Raw genomic sequence first — 18,609 nt, 5'->3', positions numbered from 1 at the left:
AATACATGCAGTTCTGCTTTGGTGGCAGAGTGACCGAGTGGAATCAACACCGAGTTGGACGATCTTTTGGTCACTTGTAGGGAGTGGTCCAGGGATTCGCCTAATTTTTAGAGAGACCTTTACTCAAACAGAGTCTCTGACGAAAACCAACCAGTTTGAAACAGCTGTCAGTCCAGTGAAAACCTTATCAAAATGGCCCAATAGGCGGCGAATATACGGACGCTCGGGTATAGTGATCATGTCTCCTATAAGGTTCGGCTAGGACAACTTGTAAATGCCAGAGTATTACTGTAGGCTCTCTGGTCAAATTTCATACGAAACTTTTATTGTTTCTATATTCGGTTTTGAAATAATGTTGTCCACTTGATTTTTATAGTTTCTGAAAGATTTTTTTCTTCCTTTCTCACACCATGTTACCTTAGAAATATGCCTAAATTTCGTAATTATATAGTCCTCATAGGTGTTGAGGTTAGAATAAAGCATTCTAAAAATATTCATTGGAAAGTAAAAATATCAGTCACAATTATTAAGTGATCAGTATTAGTTAAAGAGGATAGTTGTTTTATAACTGATATACAATTGAAAAATATTTCCTGTTGACACTTAAGAGTGTTAGTGATATTATTATTATTTTATTTTTTTAAGAGTTCTTTTGATCAGAATAACGATATAGCACTTTTGAAACTTAATGCACCTGTAAGATTTACAAGTCATGTCAAGCCTGCTTGCCTTCCAACTCAAGGTTCCATTCTACCAGAAGGGACGAAGTGTATAGCATCTGGCTGGGGAAGCACAAGAGGTAAGTAAAATCAGTATATGAAGTGCTCACATATAAATGTACACTATCCTCTCCACAATTCTTTCAAAGCATCTTAAGTACTGTCGCCTACAGCTCAAAATAGGGGGAAATAAATGAAACATCGTTTTTGCCTATATCGAGATTTTTTTTTTTTTTTTTTAAAGAGGAATTATATTTTCAATATCAGAACAATGAGATGTGTGAAAACAGAAATTTTATGGTTTTTCTAGATAAACTGAAGAAAGTTTACTGAATTTCAATAAAAGTTAATACTGACAATTTGCATGTAGCATGAAACGAATTTTGTACCAGATGATCTGGTTACCAGACGTGGCTTGAAAAAGTGGTTTCTAGATTATATGAAAAGTAACTAAAAAGATACAAAAAATTATAAAATTAATAAAATCAGAAAACCATAATTCTTAACTCACTCAGACTATCTATATACTATGGGTACTGAATATACAAATAATAAAGATAAACAGAATGCTTTCAATATGAGCACTACTGAGACTAATTCTGAAATATTTCCCTCTTACTTACAGAGGAAAAATTTTCCACCGGTGTGCATAAATCCGAGATATGCATCTTCCAATGTGCTATATATATATATATATATATATATTATAAACTGGGCTTTTCAAATAAATTTAATTTTTCCTTTCTTTTGACCAAAAAATTAAAGAAAATAATGAAAAATAGGTTTTAATGCATACGTTATAGACAATTCTGTGTAAAAATTACATGGATCTCATTTTTCTTGTGAACACTGTAATGAGAATTGCAACACATAAAGAAAGAGGATTATTAGTGTGTAATACTGGAAGCTGGGAAACATGTTTTCAAGTTAATGAAAAGAGCATCCAAGATCAACCACCTCAGAAAGATTGAAAAACCTGTATTACATTAGTACTATGGTTGGATCTCGTAGACAGGCTTATACGTTGGTTATGCATTACTAAATCACTTAAGGAACTGAACGACGTATATACGAATATAAATTAAATTACACTTTAATAAATATTTCCGATATTTCGGCCACGTCACGTTACCATTTTCAAACGGAACTTACAAATGCACGTAGGCAATACAACACAGTAACTGAGAATAAAGAGATAAAGCTATTGTTCTCCTAAAAGTCCTGATGGTGCCCTCTAGAGGGCTAAATAGGTGTTCTTGGCCGTTGGGCTGAGGGTCTTCTGATGAAAGTCTCCCAAAATTGAGGCAATCGCATACAACCAAATTTGTTGAGGTTTGGAGAGTTTCTTAGGGTTCAGACTAATTCCATAAATAGTCTTTCGAATTTGTATTTGCTACGGTGTATTACTGTAGCTTTCTTCCACCGTATTCTGTGGTGTGTATCCAGAGCATGGTCTACAAGAATGGAACCTTTGTATTTGAGTAAACGGATGTAGTCCTTGTGTTCAGAAATTCTGATATTCACTGTCCTGCCTGTTTGGCAAAGTTGGACAGTTCTAACGACATAACCCTAAACACTGAACTAAATCACCTCCTCAACACTTTCTCAACAAATGGCTATCCCCCCCCCCAAAAAAAATCCAAAAAATATTAAAACTTACAAACCACAGCCCCCTCCACAAGGATTACTCTAAATCCATCACCATTCCCTACATCCGAGGTACCTCGGAAAAAAATTACCAAAATCTTAAAAAAAAAAACATCACCTGACCTCCTGTTACAGGCCTTACAGAAAATTGGCATCCATTATCCACTCCACCAAAGACCAACCACTTCCCCTAGACCTACCTGGTGTATACCAGGTCCCTTGCAATTTTAAACTGTCTTACTTTGGCCAAACAGGCAGGACAGCGAATATCAGAATTTCTGAACACAAGGACTACATCCGTTTACACAAGTACAGCCATTCTGATCTTGCAGACCATGCTCTGGATACACGCCACAGAATACGGTGGAAGAAAGACTATTTATGGAATCAGCCTCAGCCATACAAAACTCTCCAAACCTCAACAAATTTGGGAGGCTTACATCAGCAGACCTTTAGCCCAACGGCCAAGAACACCTATTTAGCTCGCTAGAGGGCACCATCAGGACTTTTAGGAGAACAATTGCTTCTTCTCTTCATTCTCAGTTACTGTGTTGTGTTACCCACGTGCACGTGCCTTTTTTTTGTAAGTTCCTTTTGAAAATGGCAGGTGACGTTGCCGAAATATCGGAAATATTTATTAAAGTGTAATTTAATTTATATTCATATTTACGTTGTCCAATTCCTTAAGTGATTTAGTAATACTATGGTTGGACTAGGGATTTTTTTACTCATATATATGTTTTGTTAATTTCTACACTTTTTTGTATTTTATTTCTTTCATAATATGGAAACTCTGCTCCTAGAGACCAAACATTGAACATTTTAAGAAGCACTTCAGGCCTCCAATAAGGAAGAATTATCTCACACTGTACAATTAAATTCACCTATGTCCATGGCAGGATGCAAATAAGCACTGTTTTGTTTGAGAAGTGGATACAGTAATGACTTGGCCAAGTGTTAACATAATAAAAGTAGCTCAGGTTTTGGAGTTCTTTCTTTAACACTCTTAATCCATCGATTCTCCCGTTTCCTACGGTGAGAGTTAAATATATTTACACATACAGTGATTCTCAAACTTTTTCAGACTGTAGCACATCCGTATTATTTGCTGGACTTTGTGTAATTAACTGCAAGTTTATAGTCTTTTACAGTTTACCCAACACTGACTACAGTGTAGACCACGGTACTTGATGGCCTTATGATTGTTGTATTGGTGGTGGTCGAGTGGTGGCACTTTAGTTCAGTATTTGCAGCAAAATTTATGTAGCAGTGTTACATTAATATTTCTATATTAAGCTTGTGAAAGTTTCATACAAATATAATCGTATAAAAAGGCAAAAGTGCTCCAATATATATATAAAGTAGGTTCAAGAAGGGAGTGTTACATAAATGTCAAAGGTTAAGCAATCAAAGTGAAGAGGCTCATTGTGAAAAGACTAGCGATTTCTTCAAACCAAGCAATAAAATCAAGGTACCTACCTTCCCAGACCTATTCAACGTCTAGTTCTGTGCGCAAGTATCAAAATTTAAGTTATGGATACACTAGATTCTGAAAATCATCTACTTCCTGAATGTTATATGACATATGTTGTGTGTGGTAAAACATTTTTACTTCAACTGGATGAGTCGACAAACATAAGCTAAAAATGCCAGCAACTGAGTCACATAAGATTTTCAGATGGAGACTCTGTTGTTGTTGGATAGTTCTTATCATGCAAGATGAAAGAAAATAAGCTATGGTGGGGAAATTGCATTTCAGTGTGCACTGATGGTGTGCCAGCAATGACTGGTCGAATTACAGTTTTATTTCAAGACTAAAGCATAGTTTTCCTAAGGTAGGGTCCACTCATTGTTTTTACTGAAAGATATTTGGTCTTTTTCATTAAAATTGAAATATACTATTTGATTTTTAAGACCATGGATTTAATAAACATTTATACATTGTTTTTACATTCAGAAGTTTTGGTAGCTAAAACAATTCCTGAAGCCTGAAGTTTAATACTAGTAGAAGGTCAGGTTTTAGCAATTTGTTCACATTTCAAAACAATGTTAAGGCTGAGCTGGATAAAGGGAATGGATAATGTTGGATTTTTCTAAGGCATTTAATACGTGGGCTGTTCACTAAGTAATAAGACTAATTTTACTGTGGGAAAACCACTCATCATAATATTAATTTCCGTGGAATAAAGAAATGTTGCTGTCTGTATTAATAAAAGAGGTTGATAGATGGCGTATACGAGCTGATGTGCGAGTGTCACATTGACTAAACGCAAATGCTCATCGGCACGCCTACAAGGCGCGACTAGTCTTCGAAATGGAAGCATCCTTGGAACAGCGTTATGCGATTAAATTTTGTGTGCGTTTACAAAAATCGGCATTGGACACTTTTAACATGATACACGAAGCCTTCCACAATTAAGCAATATCGAGGGCAGGTGTTTTTCGCTGGCATAAAACTTTTAAGGAAGGAAGGCAAAATGTGGAAGATATTGAACGTGAGGAAAGACCTTCAACGTCCATCACAGAGACAATGATCAACACAGCAGCGATTATCATCAAGCACATCAAAAGGAAGTGTCCATTGCCGAAGAATGGCTTCTTATTGCACCACAATAATGCAAGGCCACATATTGCTGGTTGTGTAGTGGACATTTTGCATAAGAACAACACAGATCCTACCACACCCTCCATACAGTCCTGATCTTGCACCGTGTGATTTTCTGGCTGTTTGCTCAGCTCAAGAAACTACTAAGAGGCTGCCATTTTGAAAGCAACAAAGCATGTGTAAAAGCTGCAGAGGCGGTTTTGAAAGAACTCTCAAAAAACAGACTCTCACATGTGTTTAAGGAGTGGATGCAACGTTGGGACAAATGCATCGAGTCTCATGGTAGTTACTTCGAAAAAGACCATGTAAACCATGATGATTAAAGGTAATCTGTTTTCTGTATAAATATAGTCTCATTACTTATTGAACAGCCTACGTAGGATACCACGTGAAAGGCTGTTGCATAAACTAGAGAATATGGGATTGGAACATAAGCTCTTGACTTGGGCCAGGGGATGGTAAACAGACAGATATTAAAAAGTGGTATACAGTAGGTGTGAATCTGCCAGATTCAAGGAGATCAGCGGTGTACCTCAGGATTCAATACTTGGGCCAATATTGTTAAATCTATACATTGAAGACATCAGGCAGGGTTTAACATTAGATGTGCAATTGTTTGCTGATGATGCAAAGATAGGCAAGGTAATCAAGGATGCTACTGACATTCAGCACTTGAATGTCAAAATGAATTGAATAGGCTGGAAGTTTGGGGAAATGAAAATGGCTATGTTAAAAATGTTGTTTCTATCGTTAAATCGATGTTTCTATACTAAATTATATCTTTATTTGTTGTTTACTTAAATCTATTCTTTCTTACTTAAACCTTCTTCTATCAAAATCCTACCGGCTGCTCTAATGTTATATATTTATCTTTCGGTATTTATTCTTTCTTCTTTTACTTTATTCTTATTTTTATATCTAGGATGTTTCCTCTTCGGATACTGGCGAATTTATATTTTGCTGCGCCAGCCAGTATCCTATAGTAGAAAAGATCCTTACTCAGGGAGACAATACTAGATTCTTAGCTTTCTTACCCAATATCTTACTTAACTGCCGTAGATCTAGATTATTGCAGTGGTGACCTAAATTTATATTTTATATTCACTCTCTAAATCCTTTCTGGCAAAATAGGTTCCATTTTCTTAAGTGGTAATTTGGAATTGTAATCAGGCATGACTCAGGTTCAGTTAAATATGATATGTTTATTGGAATATCTAATACACATTAGAAACTCATACACTTAATTACGCTCGATACTAAATAAAACTCGAACTAAGAGATTAACACATTTGAACTAATTAAAACTTATAAGGCATGCTAAACACAGTAATTACACATTGGGATATAAATCAAATGATAACAGGTTAAGCTAAATTCTTTCCAGCAGTATTACTTGTAAGAACAAACTATCAATCATTCTAATGTTACTGAGACACTAAATTCTACCTTTCATATCGCATCAAGTTAATCCTATCACATACAAGTTACAAAAGAACTTTCCTAAACAATTCTTCTTACTCACAAACGAGGTTAACTTTCTAAATAGTCCACAGAGTTCCTTACTATCAAGTTCTAAATTTTACAATCGTAAACAATCTTCTTTCTTCAAATGAACATTCACAGAAAATTAGGGCAATAGCACCTTACCGACTTTTTTCGACGTCGTTCTGTACCACGTGTTTTTCTGAATATTTCTCATCTATTTTGGCTGTCTATACGCCAACGTAGGGGTTACGCTATCTTCAATCTTTCTGCCGGAAACGGACTCAAAATCTTTGGTTTCAGGAACAACTCGATGGGGCTTTTCAGCGACGGCCTGATTCTGCTAGGACTGGAATTTTTTCTTTCAGCTTTGCATAGAATCCAGCTTCATTTCTTTACGAACGCTCACTGCCCGACATCACAGACTTCACTCCTGCTTATGCAAAACTGCCTGCCAACTTCCGAACCACCCAACAGGAAAACGATACCAGAGATCAAGAGAATTCCCTGTGTTCCTGGCTCAACCTCCTTTTATACTCCTATAGAGCGCACTCTTTTCAGCCCCTTTTTGCACACGATCCTTACCAATTTCACCCTTTGGCTTATCCTTCGTTTCTACGATGCTGATATACTCGGATTCATGGAATACATGGTTACATGATTTTCCGAATAAGCTATACCCGCCAGCGTTACGCTGTACACCTGTAGTTTTAGGCCTTCCAGCAATTAATGCTTAACAGCTTTATCATGACTCACAATAGATTTTACATAGCTTAAGTAAGGCTTAAATTTAATTCACATTATCCCTCTTTTTTAAGACATGCGAAAATGAAATCTCAGATTAATCATAATAGCTTAAATATAAGGTGCTTAAATAAAGAATGCACATTTTTACATAAAGTGAGGAAGTTTCACTTATTATTACAACTGATGTGCAGGTATTTCTCTATGTTAGACCCTAAGTGAATGATTTCTTTCCAAGATTCCTTCATTTAGGATCTAACAGCTATCAGTTTAATGTTAGTAAGGGTAAAGTTATGGCTTTAGCATGATTAGAGTTCCATCAGCATATTATATTAGCAGGATTATGCTACAAGAACTGAGGCAAGGGATCTTGATGTACTGGTGGATAGGAATTTGAAGTTCCAAGGTCACATAGCAAAAGTTGCAAATATAACTCAGAGGATAATTGTGATGTTGAAGCAAACCTTGACATGTAAGGATAAGGAAGTAATGTTTCCTCTTTATAAGGCTTCGATAAGACCACACCTGGATTATCGTGTGCAGATTTGGTCTCCAAGGGGATAAAGAAGCTGTGGAAAGAGAGCAAAGAACGGTTACAAAGATTATATTTGGATTATGGGATTTAGATTATCAGAACACATTGCGAGTATGTGGATTGCAGACTGGTTAACTGGAGAAAGGGGAGGGGGTGATATGATAGAGGTCTATAAACTTTTGAATGGGTGTTATAGGATATCATTTGGCAAAATTTTTCATTATATGGAGGTTAGGAGAGAACATGGGAGAGTGGCATCCATGGAAGTTAAATTTATTTGCAGTCAAGAAAGTGGTAAGAGCTATGTATTTCTCTCAAATAGCAGTGAGTGGAATGATTTGCCATTAGGGGTAGTGAGTGCATTGGTGTGAATGAATTTAAGGGAAGGTATGACTGCAGGTTTGGTTTGGGTGATTTTTAGCCGCCCTCGATGAGTCCTTGACTCCCTGGAAGTTTCAGATAATAATAATAAAAAAATTGGCTGAATGATGCAGTCTGCAGAGGTGTGTGTGTGTGTATTGAAGAGTGGAAGAAGAATAAAGGAAGTGATTTATTTCAGGCATGCTCATTTACATTTCAAGTGCTGTTCTTTCAATAACTGTATTTACCACTTTAGATTTGACAGGATGTGTTTTATTGAATACCTCTGCCAAAACAGACTGATATTCAAATTATAACCAGCGTTACCAGAAAGAGAAAGTTTAATTTGGAGTGTAATGATTCACATAATAAGGAAATTCATAGGCTTGCTACATCGTTTTGCTTAAGAATTCTTGTCTTGTCAGATGTGAACTCCTTCCAGCGTTACTACCATGAGCTTGTTTTGTGCTTCTCTTTTGCATTCTTCATAGGACAAAAAGGTCCAGTCCTTAATATTTTCCATTCAATCTGTTCTTTGTCTTCCTCCTTTTCTTTTTCCTTGTATCATTCCTTCTAGAGGTGTTTTTTGTAGGATTCATACCTTAGTATGTGACCAAGATTTTCCTTTTCTTAATGATTTTCAATAGATTCCTATCTTCTCCAATAATTTCTTAAGAATTACCATGATGTACAACAGTGAACAAAAGTTAATTAATTTCTTTTATACCATAAATTTCTTTTATGGTATAAAAGAAAATTTTATACCATAATAATATTAATTATTTTATACTGCTTTTAAGGATCAGGGTCAAGTGATGTATTAAAGCAAACTATGATGAAAACATATCCAGAAAATGACTGCAATCAGACTAAGTTGAGAACATTTCATCCTGAAACAATGCTTTGTGTTGCAAATTTGGAAGACAGTTATGGAGTATGCCATGTGAGTATATTTAATTGCATACCATGTGATATCACTTATCCACATTTAATTTGTTAAAGTAGGCTTATTATTGTAAAAATTCATGATTCCAAAAGGAGTGCTAAGGTTTTTTTTTATGGGGGGGGGAGACAGAAGGGGAGAGAAATATCATTCCATTAGAAAGCATGTGAGGAAATAGTTCATGATTAATGTTTGTTAAGAAATGCACAGAAAAATATAACAGTTATTATTGAACTACGTAGATTTCAGCGAGAAATCAGAGTAAGCAAAACTGGAAATATAATCCATGTGAACCTGACAAAAAATGAACTTCAGTATAGTGCATGATTTCTGTATTTAGCAAGCAACAGATACATTTCTCTGCTGGATATGCATTTAGGTATTAATAGCCCTACCACTTTTTTTTCACTAGAATGGTGGTGAGACAATGCACGGATACATTTCTATGAGTTCTCTTCCAGAATACATAGAATTAAGACTTCTGTTGTTTATTCGTCTAGCACCTTTTATTTCCTTATAGGGAGTAGGCAAGGCTTTTCTGGCCCTATCTAACTTTTGGAGACTAAGGGAGCAGTTCTGCCAATCAGAGATAGCTAGCCCATGACTATCACTAATTACACAAGGGAACCCAATGAAGAGAAAGCAGACAGTACCGCCACCTGGTCGTTAACTGTAACACAATATACTTATTGTCTGAAATAGTGTGGGTTCTATGGTCAATTTTCTTGAGTTTCTGGAAGGAAAAAACCACTTGCCTCTGCCTTAAAGACACTAACTTGGGAAGTGGTTGAAAAAAGAATTAGACAAAAATGCTGCTCTAGTCAGTGATTGGATTCAAACTGAGAATAGCTTTCTTTGGGCAGTCTGGCACTATCGGTACATATCATATTTCCAAAAGACTCAGCAGATCGATAAAGGCTGACTGTTTTTATGTTTCTAAAGTGAACTGTATTCTAGATTGACAGAGTGGTGGGAATACTCTATTGTGGTGTCTTCAGTTTGTTGGTATATAATTCATCTTAAATGATATAGTATTCAGAATGAATTACACAATCAAAAAAGATTTAACAATATAAGAAAAACAATCTTGCTTGAGTAATTCAATGCTATCTTTTAAAAGTATGCTTGTGAAGAGTGAGAGTGATATGATTTATATTAAAAAATAAACACTTGAATATGTTTATTCTTTTAAATATGGGTTGAATTTAGTCAACCATAGCAGAATTGAAGACTGGAACAGTGCATCCTTTGATTGGAAAGGAACCGAGTTTAGTTTTTGTTTTGAAAAGGAATCTTCATGTGGGCTTTTTTAATAGAAGGTTAGTTAGCTGATCTCAAACAAAGATAGCAGGGTTTCTTCTTCCAGTAACTTGGGGTTTTCATCCTTCACATATTTGCTAAGGTTTTGAAAGAATACAGCATAGATGGCTGTTGCATAAATTGGAGAATATGGGATTAGATTACAAACTATTGGCATGGATAAGAGGATGGCTGACTGACAGATAGCAAAAAGTCATATATGGGAGGTGTGACTCTGTAAGATTCAAGGTAACCAGTGGTGTGCCTCAAGGATCAGTCCTTGGTCCACTGTTATTCAATGTATACATTAATGACATTGGGAAGGATTTGACATGCACATACGGTTGTTGTTATTTGTTGATGATGCAAAGTTAGATAGGTTAATCCAGAATTCTGCTGATATGTAGTAATTAAAAAATGATTTGAATAGGTTGGAATTGTGGGCATGTGAAAATGGCTATCAGTTCAATGTCAATAAATGTAAGGTCAAGCAGTTTGGTGTGATTAGATATCCATTGTCATATTATATTGATGGGATTATGTTAGAAGAAACTGAATCAAACTAGGGATCTTGGAGTTTTAGTAAACAGCAAGTTGGGGTTCAAGGGTCATATATAGCAAATATTGTAAATACAGCTCTGAGAATAATGGCAATACTGAAACAAACCTTCACATGTAAAGATAAGGAAGTCATTTTGTCTTGATAAGACCTCACTTGGACTACTGTGCACAGGTCTGGTCTCCTAGATTCCATGGCATTTCTGATACAGTGGAGAGAGTGCAAAGGATAGTGTCAAAAAGGACATCAGGATTATGGAATACTGATTATGAAGACAGACTGAGAATTTGTAGGCTGTAGAGAGAAAACAGGAATGATATGATTGGGAGTTACAAACTTCCGTAAGGGCTATACAGAATTTCAGAATTTTTTTTTATACAGAAAAAAAAAAATCAGCTGCCTTTTTATTCCCGTATACGGGGAGTAGGCGAGGCCATTTAGCCCTATCTAACTTTTGGAGACTGAGTGGGCAGTTCAATCTCCACTGGTACCAATAAGAGATAGATGGCCCAAGGCTATCACTAATTAAGCGGTACACAGTGAAGAGAGACGGCTCAAACGTGCCACCGTCTCGTGGTCCCTAACTTTAACACAATATATTTAATGTCTGAAATAATGTGGGTTCTACGGTCCATTTTCTTGAGTTTACGGGACGAAAAACCCGCTTGCCCGTGCCAGAGATCGACTATCTCGGGAACTGGTCGAAAAAAAGTCTTAGAAAAATTTCCTCTAGTCGCCGACTAGACTCGAAACCAAGTCTTCCTTCGTGCGGCCAAGCGCCGTGGTGTGCAAACGCCACACACAGAATTTCAGTAAATGGAATATTTCATTTTATAGAGGGTGGGGAAAGGACATTAAGGCATCCTTGAAAATTTAGAATCAATCCCATTAGGAAAGGGTTGAAGGCTAGATTTTTCTCTCATGGAATGGTGTGTGTGATTGAAATGGATTGTCATTGGATGTTTTGTGTGTGTAAGCAGTGTGAATGAATTCAAGAACATGTATGACAGCTGGTGCATGTAGTATGTGGCCTCCTTTGAAAAGTTCCTTACTCCCATAAGGTCTCTCTTAATAATGTATGGAAATTGGCCAAAATACACACACATGCAATTTCTTCTTCAAAATATTCTTATTTCTTTTTCGTATTAGGCCTGTTATGGAGCTATCTTAAGCCCTTCCAAACCATTGGTTTGGAAGGGCTTAAGACACTACTGCTGCTGGTTAGCCCTATGCCTCCCGAAGTGTCCTACGTCTGTAGGTGTGTATGTTCAGGCAGCCGGTTGGCCTGTTGTCGAGGGTGAAAAAACCCAGAAACTTGTTTTTTTTCCACACATGCAATTTACAAACAAAAAATACTATTGATAGGTAATATAGGAAATGAAATGTCTGTAGATGGAGGATTAAGTAGTAGTATAGATGGCAGGTTATGGAGTAAAGTGCCCTTCCAAAATGAGTTATTAGACTCCTTGGAAATGTTATGTTAAAACATATAAAAAGACAATGGTTTCTGTGTAACTTAAGCAGGTACTTCATCAATCATACTGATGTTTTTAACAATCATGCAACATTGATATATCATCTCTGATAATGTTCTATAAAACTTTCATGTCCACACGGTTAGCCTCGTGGCTGTGCGTTTCACAACCATATGTCTGGGGAAGGAGTGTCCTAGGTTCGATTCCTGTCGGAGACATGAGGAGCTGAAAGATCTTCCTCAGCCATAGCCAAGTTAGCTGGTCTTAGGCATGGACAGTAGGTTTTTCCCCAGTTTATCCTGCGGTTTTTCATCCCACAAACAGGCCAACCGGACACATGAACATACAGAATACAGTCATAGGATATAGTATGGCAAGGAAGGCAAGAGAAAACCACCTTGCTCATAGTCACTTCCCTAGTATCGAAGCATAGCTGCCCCTGCCATCCGTATGGATGAAAAGAAACTAATCATCATCATCATCACTTTTATATACCAGATTTAACATTAATGCAATTTAATAATAATCATCAATAAGCAAAATAGAAACAGGTACAGTAGAAACTCAGTTGCGGAATGACTCTCGTCTCTAAACAAATCGGTTCGCAAGCAAAAAATGCACTGGTTTCCGAACAGACAAACCAGCAACCATGTGCTCGTGGGCTGAAATGTACAATGGGAGAACATCAGTTAAGGCAGAGCCTCCGCTCAGTGCAGATGCCTGCTCACATTTCCAGTTCCTTTTCTTGATTTTCTTTTTTTTAATTTTTTTTTTAAATTATTATTATTAATTGTTATTAAATAAGCCACCATGGGCCAAAGAAGGATAGTGATAGCATCAGAGTGAAAAGTTGTTAGAACCATGATAGAGGTGAAAAATGAAATCATATCCAAACACGAAAATGGCATTCATGTCTTGGATCTTGCTATGCAGTTTGGTATGGCAAAATCAACGATCTGTGCAATACTCGAAAATTAAGAGGCAATCAAATGAGCTGATATTGCAAAAGGAGTAAAATTTCTTACTAAATGAAGATCATAAATGATTGAAGAAGTGAGAAAATTGCTGCTGACTTGGATAAACAAAAAACATCTGGTAATTGCATTTCTGAGGCTATAATTTGTGAAAAAGCAAAGGGATTATATGACCTGTTAAAGAAAAACCCAGATATGAGTGGTGATACTGATGTGTTCAAAGCTAGCAGAGGATGGTTCGAGATATTTAAGAGGAGAAGTGGCATACATAGTTTGGTTAGGCATGGAGGAGTTGAGAGTTTGAACCAAGAGGCTGCTGAGAAATATGTGCAAGAATTTAGTGGCTATGTAATGGCTGAGGGTTTCTTCCCCAACAAGTGTTAAACCGAGTTGAAAGTGGCCCTATTTGGAAAAATATTGGGGAGGACCTACATCACTCAGGAGGAAAAGCATTGTCAGGACACAAGCCAGTGAAGGACAGGCTGACTCTTTTGCTATGTGAAACACAAGTGGGGGACTTCAAGGTCCCCACTTGTGTACCACTCTGAGAATCCAAGTGTTTAAGAAAAATAACGTGATGAAAAGTAAATTGTCTATTATGTGGAGGGTTATTAGTAACACTTGGGTAACCAGGCAATTTTTTATTGAGTGGATCCAAGAAGTCTTTGCCCCAAATGTGAAAAAATACCTTCAAGAAAAAAAATTTGCCAATCTGGCATATCCACTATCCAGCCAAAAGGCGACGGGTTCGAATCCCACTGTCGATATGGATGTTTGTGATTGTCTGTGGAAATACTAGTGGTGGTGGTTTGTGGTAGATGCTTTTAGTGCAGTTGCTGGAGTAAGTGGTGGTGATGACAGAGAGATTGCAGATTAGGTGCCCTCTCTTTCTCGATGAGTCCTTGGACTCCCTGGAGGTGTCATGTAGTAATAATAATAATAAAATGCCTTCTTGTAATGGACAATGCTCCTGCTCACCCTCCAAGCTTGGAGGTTGACTTGGTGGAGTTTGATTTTATCACAGTGAAGTTTCTTTCCCCTAACATGACTCTTCTAATGCAGCCAAATGGACCAGCAGGTCATTTCGAACACTAAGAAATTCTACACCAAAGCACTGTTTCTAAGTGTTTTGAAGTGACCTCTGACACATAATTAACACTCAGGGAATTCTGGAAAAATCGCTTCAATATCCACAATTGCTTAAGTATCCTTGATTAGGTAGTGTACAAATGAACTCAACCTGGAGGAAATTGTGGACAGACTGAGACCTTAAGGCTCAGTATGATGCTATCGATCACATTGTGTCTCCAGGCAAAAGCATAGGCTTGGAAGTTGACAATGCTGATGTGGAGGACCACAGGAATGAGCTCACAATGGAGGAACTGGAACACCTTCCATATTGTGGTGAAGGAACAGAGAAAGGAAGGAAGGGAGGATGTTCCTAGTTCTTTGATCAATGAAATGTGTGCGAAATGGGGTGACTTGAAAGCTGACCTGTCATGGTGCATCAATTATGTTTTGTCATTATAACCAAAAATCTGCCTTCATGCTCTGTGGTAGAGTTAGGGCAACCTCTTAACAAATGTCTGGAACACACTCCATTGGTTTGAGATGCTGCACTAAGCCTGGATACAACTTCCAGGCAATATCATAATTCTATGGCCTTCTTCAATCTTTCCAATAATTCTTCCTTGTGTGAAATCATCTGGATCAGCGTTTCCCAAACTTTTCCTATGATGGAACACTTCACAAATCCTGAAATTTTCACGGAACACCTTGGTTATTTTGTAATATATTAATTAATAATTATTAATTTAGCTGATTTATATTAATTAATAATTGATCATTAATTATTAATTAATTAAACATCAATTATACATAAACATTAAATTAATTTGTGCTGTTTTTCATTGACATATCCCATTCTGATCACCAAAAATTTATATTATTATAAGTACTTACAAGTGAATGCAGACTTTTTCGCCTGTGTGCTAACAATTTTTCCCTCCTTTTGTACATCCTGGAGATCGCTTTGTAGGCTGGTGGTGAATGACTCACTATCTGTTGCATCACAAACACTTTCAAGAAGAGATATCTTAATATCAAAATTAAACAAAGTCCCTTGTCTCTTATTCATATTAAAATTTGAATCTACAGGCCTATTACTTTTAAAAAATCATGAAACTATGGTTTCGAAACTTTCACCCTACAATACGAACTTGCGAAGAAAGTATGCAGTATTATTACTAGATGTGAGAACCGGATACAGACTACCTTGATCTTCAATTTTATTGGAAAAATTTTCTTTATACATCCCTGCTGATTGTTCACTAACATTTGCAACACAGATGTTATTTCTTTCAGTTTTGAGAACAGAGGATATGCCACCCATGGTTGTAATCGGCTTGCAGGCAATTTTTATGATTGGTCATAAACAGCGGTATTCTCTTTCCCGATTGTCGAAAGATTTCGATGTGTGAAAATTAACGATAATTCATGAATATTTCCATGTTTAAAAATGCATGGCTTGGTCACTAACATTTGCTAAACAGATGTTATTAGGTATTCTGAATCTGAACTTTTCGACATATTCACGAATATTATTCTCCTCAGAATATTTCCACTACAAAATATTTATTTATGAAAAATGCTTAGAAAACTATAATGACAAATTTGAGGAGAAATTCTCATGGAACACTGATGTCCGTGGAAGGTGAACACAGTTTGGGAAACCCCCTGATCTGGATGATGTCTTTGAGACGTTACAAGACATTCAAGTTTGCAACTTCATTCCTTCAAGAAGTTTCCTTCAAACACTTCACTTAGGGCAGCCTTTTGCCCTGCCGAGTGCTATCACATGAACCCTTCCCACACGATTCGAAAAACTGAAGATGTACCTACTTTCTACTCGAAATTCTCAGTTATAAAAATTGCCACAAGCTGATTTGTCTGAATTTGTGGTTGTAATCTTCAGAAATAGTGTTCATCCTTAGCTTTTGGACACCAGTGTGTGTGTTTATTTTTTATATTTATTCCACAGACGAAAGGTACAAGAATCTATAGCACATCAGTGCCATGTGTGAGAAATATATATATGATAATTTATTTCATTCAATTTTTCTTTTCTCCGAGTTAGTCGATCTCTGGCACGGGCAAGTGGGTTTTTCCTCCCGGAAACTCGGGTTTTTCGTCCCGTAAAATCAAGAAAATCCACCGTAGAACCCACATTATTTCAGACATTAAATATATATTGTGTTAGGGTTAGGGACTACGAGATGGCGGCACATTTGAGCCGTCTCTCTTCACTGTGTACCGCTTAATTTGTGATAGCCTTGGGCCATATATCTCTGATTGGTACCAGTGGAGATTGAACTGCCCACTCAGTCTCCAAAAGTTAGATAGGGCTAAATGGCCTCGCCTACTCCCGTATACGGGAATAAAAAGGCGTTAGCTGATTTTTTTTTTTTTCTTTTCTTAAATCTAAATGAATATTATATAAATATAAATCGACTAATAGCTTTTGTTTCCTTATGGGAAATAAGCAAGGCCTTTTAACCCTATCTTGGTTTATGAAGACTGAGGGGAAGTTCAATCTCCACCAATAGCCAATTAGATATAGCTGGCCCAAAACTATCACTAATTATAAGCAGCAACCAATGAAGAAACTGGCAAAGATGTGCTGCCATGTCTTGTTACCTAACCCTAACAAGATATGTTATTGTCTGATATAGTGTCGGTTCCAAGGCCGATTTTCTGTTTAAATTTATGAGACAAATATCCCACTTGCCTATGCTAGAGGTAGACTAACTCAGGAACCAGTCAAAGCCTTTCTTCAATTGGTTCCTGAAAAAAAAGTCCCTCCAGTAACCGACTAGACTTGAACTTATACTAATTTATTTTGCATTTTGTGCATTAAAACACTGGCATGGAAACTCGAGTCAAAAGCAGACTGAATATTTTTGGTATGCAAAAGATACATACAACAAATTAATAATTTGTAATAGTGTTGTCATTGCAAATAACATATATATATATATATATATATAGGGCTTGACAAATCCTACGTCGTGCCATAGGTCCCTCTCCCTATCCACACATACACATGCACCCATTTTTTTTTTTTTTGTCCCATTAAATCCCAACATGAGTTCTATAAAATGATGGTACTGTATTGTGGTTAAAGAAATTTTCTTTTGTGTGAGAACCACTCACAGAAGGAAAAGTCAATAATAAGAATACAAGTAAAAATAATATTAATTTTATAAGAAATATAATTTACTAGATTCATTTTTACCACAATGGGCATTGTATTTTCTTAATGTCAAAAAAGATTTAATTAAAAGTTTTTATTAAAATATTTTCTATTTTGTAGTCTAATGCTACTTGCCACATGATTGGGCAAGCATATCTAGCATGCACACAACTTTATTTAAATTTAGGTATGCATTATTTTAAATGCCATGATTTTATTCTGTAGGGTGACAGTGGTGGTCCTCTTGTGTGTAAAGATAACAACAATCACTGGGTTCTGCACGGAGTTGTAAGTTCTGGTATAGAAGGAAACAGGTATGGTGGATTTTGTGCATTTAAACCCACAATTTTCACTCGCATTGCTGCCAATTTCAACTGGATCACTGAAATGATTACGAAATACAGCTAAAATAAGTCAGAAAAGCACTTAGCATATTTCTTGTGAGAATATGGTTGCAAATATGTAATAAAACACTGTCTGAAATTTGACTTTAAAGAAATCACTTTTTTTTAATAATTGGCTTGCTGCTGTTGTGAATTATTTTAAAAAATAAATATCTAAAATTTACATCTCTTCATTTGTTTCAATTATTTTCAGTTCATCACATTCCTAAAATTTCTGATGCAAAAACTGACACAACCTCTAAATCCTCCTTAATACAGTATAAAGAAAAACGAAGGGGGAAAAAAACATGCATATTCATCTTACAGGAATAAAATGCAACAAGCAATTCTAACTACTTTTAATCAGATTTGAAAAGAACAGTCAAATGCAAACTGAAGTCATTAGCCTCTATATACAAGGAACTCAGTTGTCAAGTGACTTCATGCAAACTTTGTTTGCTTACAGTTGGATAAAGGATGAAACCAAGAATATAACTTCTTGGTATCTTTAATGTATAGTATATCCAACTGAAAAACTTTCAACATCTGTCTCTAATTGATGGAGACAGATGTTGAAAAAAAGTTTTTTCACTTGGCTATGCTACCAATTATATATTTGGTTTAATCCTTTA

The 18,609-nt window shown here is 36.3% G+C and overlaps 1 protein-coding gene across 1 annotated transcript in view; it reads left to right on the top strand.

The window, feature by feature from the left end:
* The window catches only part of LOC150099468 (chymotrypsin-like elastase family member 2A), a 56,615-nt gene extending 38,445 nt beyond the window's left edge, over positions 1-18,170 (top strand). The window contains exons 7-9 of the mRNA XM_090404224.1: positions 646-799; positions 8,893-9,035; positions 17,820-18,170. Of these exons, the coding sequence (XP_090260350.1) occupies positions 646-799; positions 8,893-9,035; positions 17,820-18,002 (480 nt within the window). The 3' untranslated portion in view covers positions 18,003-18,170. The remainder of the gene's footprint in view (positions 1-645; positions 800-8,892; positions 9,036-17,819) is intronic.
* The last annotated feature ends 439 nt before the right edge of the window (positions 18,171-18,609 follow it).

The sequence above is a fragment of the Typopeltis vanoorti genome, chromosome 14 (assembly GCF_054136105.1).
Source record: "Typopeltis vanoorti isolate ZY-2024b chromosome 14, IOZ_Tvanoo_1.0, whole genome shotgun sequence".
NCBI classification, from domain to species: Eukaryota; Metazoa; Arthropoda; class Arachnida; order Uropygi; family Thelyphonidae; genus Typopeltis; species Typopeltis vanoorti.
This window is presented reverse-complemented; position numbering and strand designations above follow the sequence as displayed.